Here is an 810-nt window from a genome sequence, read left to right on the forward strand (position 1 = left end):
TTTCTCTGCCAGACCTATAAGCTTGAACTGGAAACTACAGCTAATTAAGTTCTACATGGGCCAGTTTTCCTTTTCATGTTTGACTATATTCCAAGTTGTAGCTTAGCAGCCTTTGACCAGTTTGTTCTAGAATTTGAACTTCAAAACTAAACCTTATTTCTCTCTCCATTTAAGTTTCCTTCGGCATTCGAGTTTAATGAATTCTTCTTGATTACAATTTTGGATCACCTTTATAGTTGTCTCTTTGGGACTTTCTTGTGCAACTGTGAACAGCAACGACTCAAAGAGGTAAGTGTATTATATCCCCTGGCTTTCCTGACTGCTGGAGGGCCTTGTCCCTTACATGCCACTGTAGAAGGGGGCTGAATGGAGAGGACACTGGGTCTCACCCTCTGTTGTCTGTAAATGGAGGGCTGGCACTGAATGCCCTCCCCGGGTTCACCAGCCCCAGTGCATGTGTCTAATCTTCTAGCCCATTCTCTCAAGGTAGCAAGTTCAACTTGCTTTCCATCAAGCTTCTCCATTAGATTTACCTCTTCCTTTTCTCCTCACTTAGGGATAAAAGACAGAGATGATCAAAAGTGAGGAAGCATTGGGAGAAGGCAGTTTCACGATTGTCCTCTGGTTCAGAGAAAAGGACTTCTGCCTGGTGGAATATCTGAGAACTTAGGAGAAAAGAGCAGGTTCCCGGTGCCTACCTCCCCCTCTCTTAGCAGCCTCCCCACAGCTGATGACTCCCTCACCCCACACCCTCTGTGCTTCTCCCCCACCTCGCTGGCCTTCCCCATTCAGTATTTTCCCTTTTAATCC

At 45.9% G+C, this 810-nt stretch overlaps 1 protein-coding gene across 1 annotated transcript in view; it reads left to right on the top strand.

Moving 5' to 3' along the window:
* The window catches only part of MTMR1 (myotubularin related protein 1), a 32,489-nt gene extending 31,704 nt beyond the window's left edge, over positions 1-785 (top strand). The window contains exon 13 of the mRNA XM_010831567.1: positions 175-785. Within this exon, the coding sequence (XP_010829869.1) occupies positions 175-366 (192 nt within the window). The 3' untranslated portion in view covers positions 367-785. The remainder of the gene's footprint in view (positions 1-174) is intronic.
* The last annotated feature ends 25 nt before the right edge of the window (positions 786-810 follow it).

The sequence above is a fragment of the Bison bison genome, unplaced genomic scaffold (genome assembly GCF_000754665.1).
Source record: "Bison bison bison isolate TAMUID 2011002044 unplaced genomic scaffold, Bison_UMD1.0 scf7180017864529, whole genome shotgun sequence".
In the NCBI taxonomy this organism is placed as follows: Eukaryota; Metazoa; Chordata; class Mammalia; order Artiodactyla; family Bovidae; genus Bison; species Bison bison.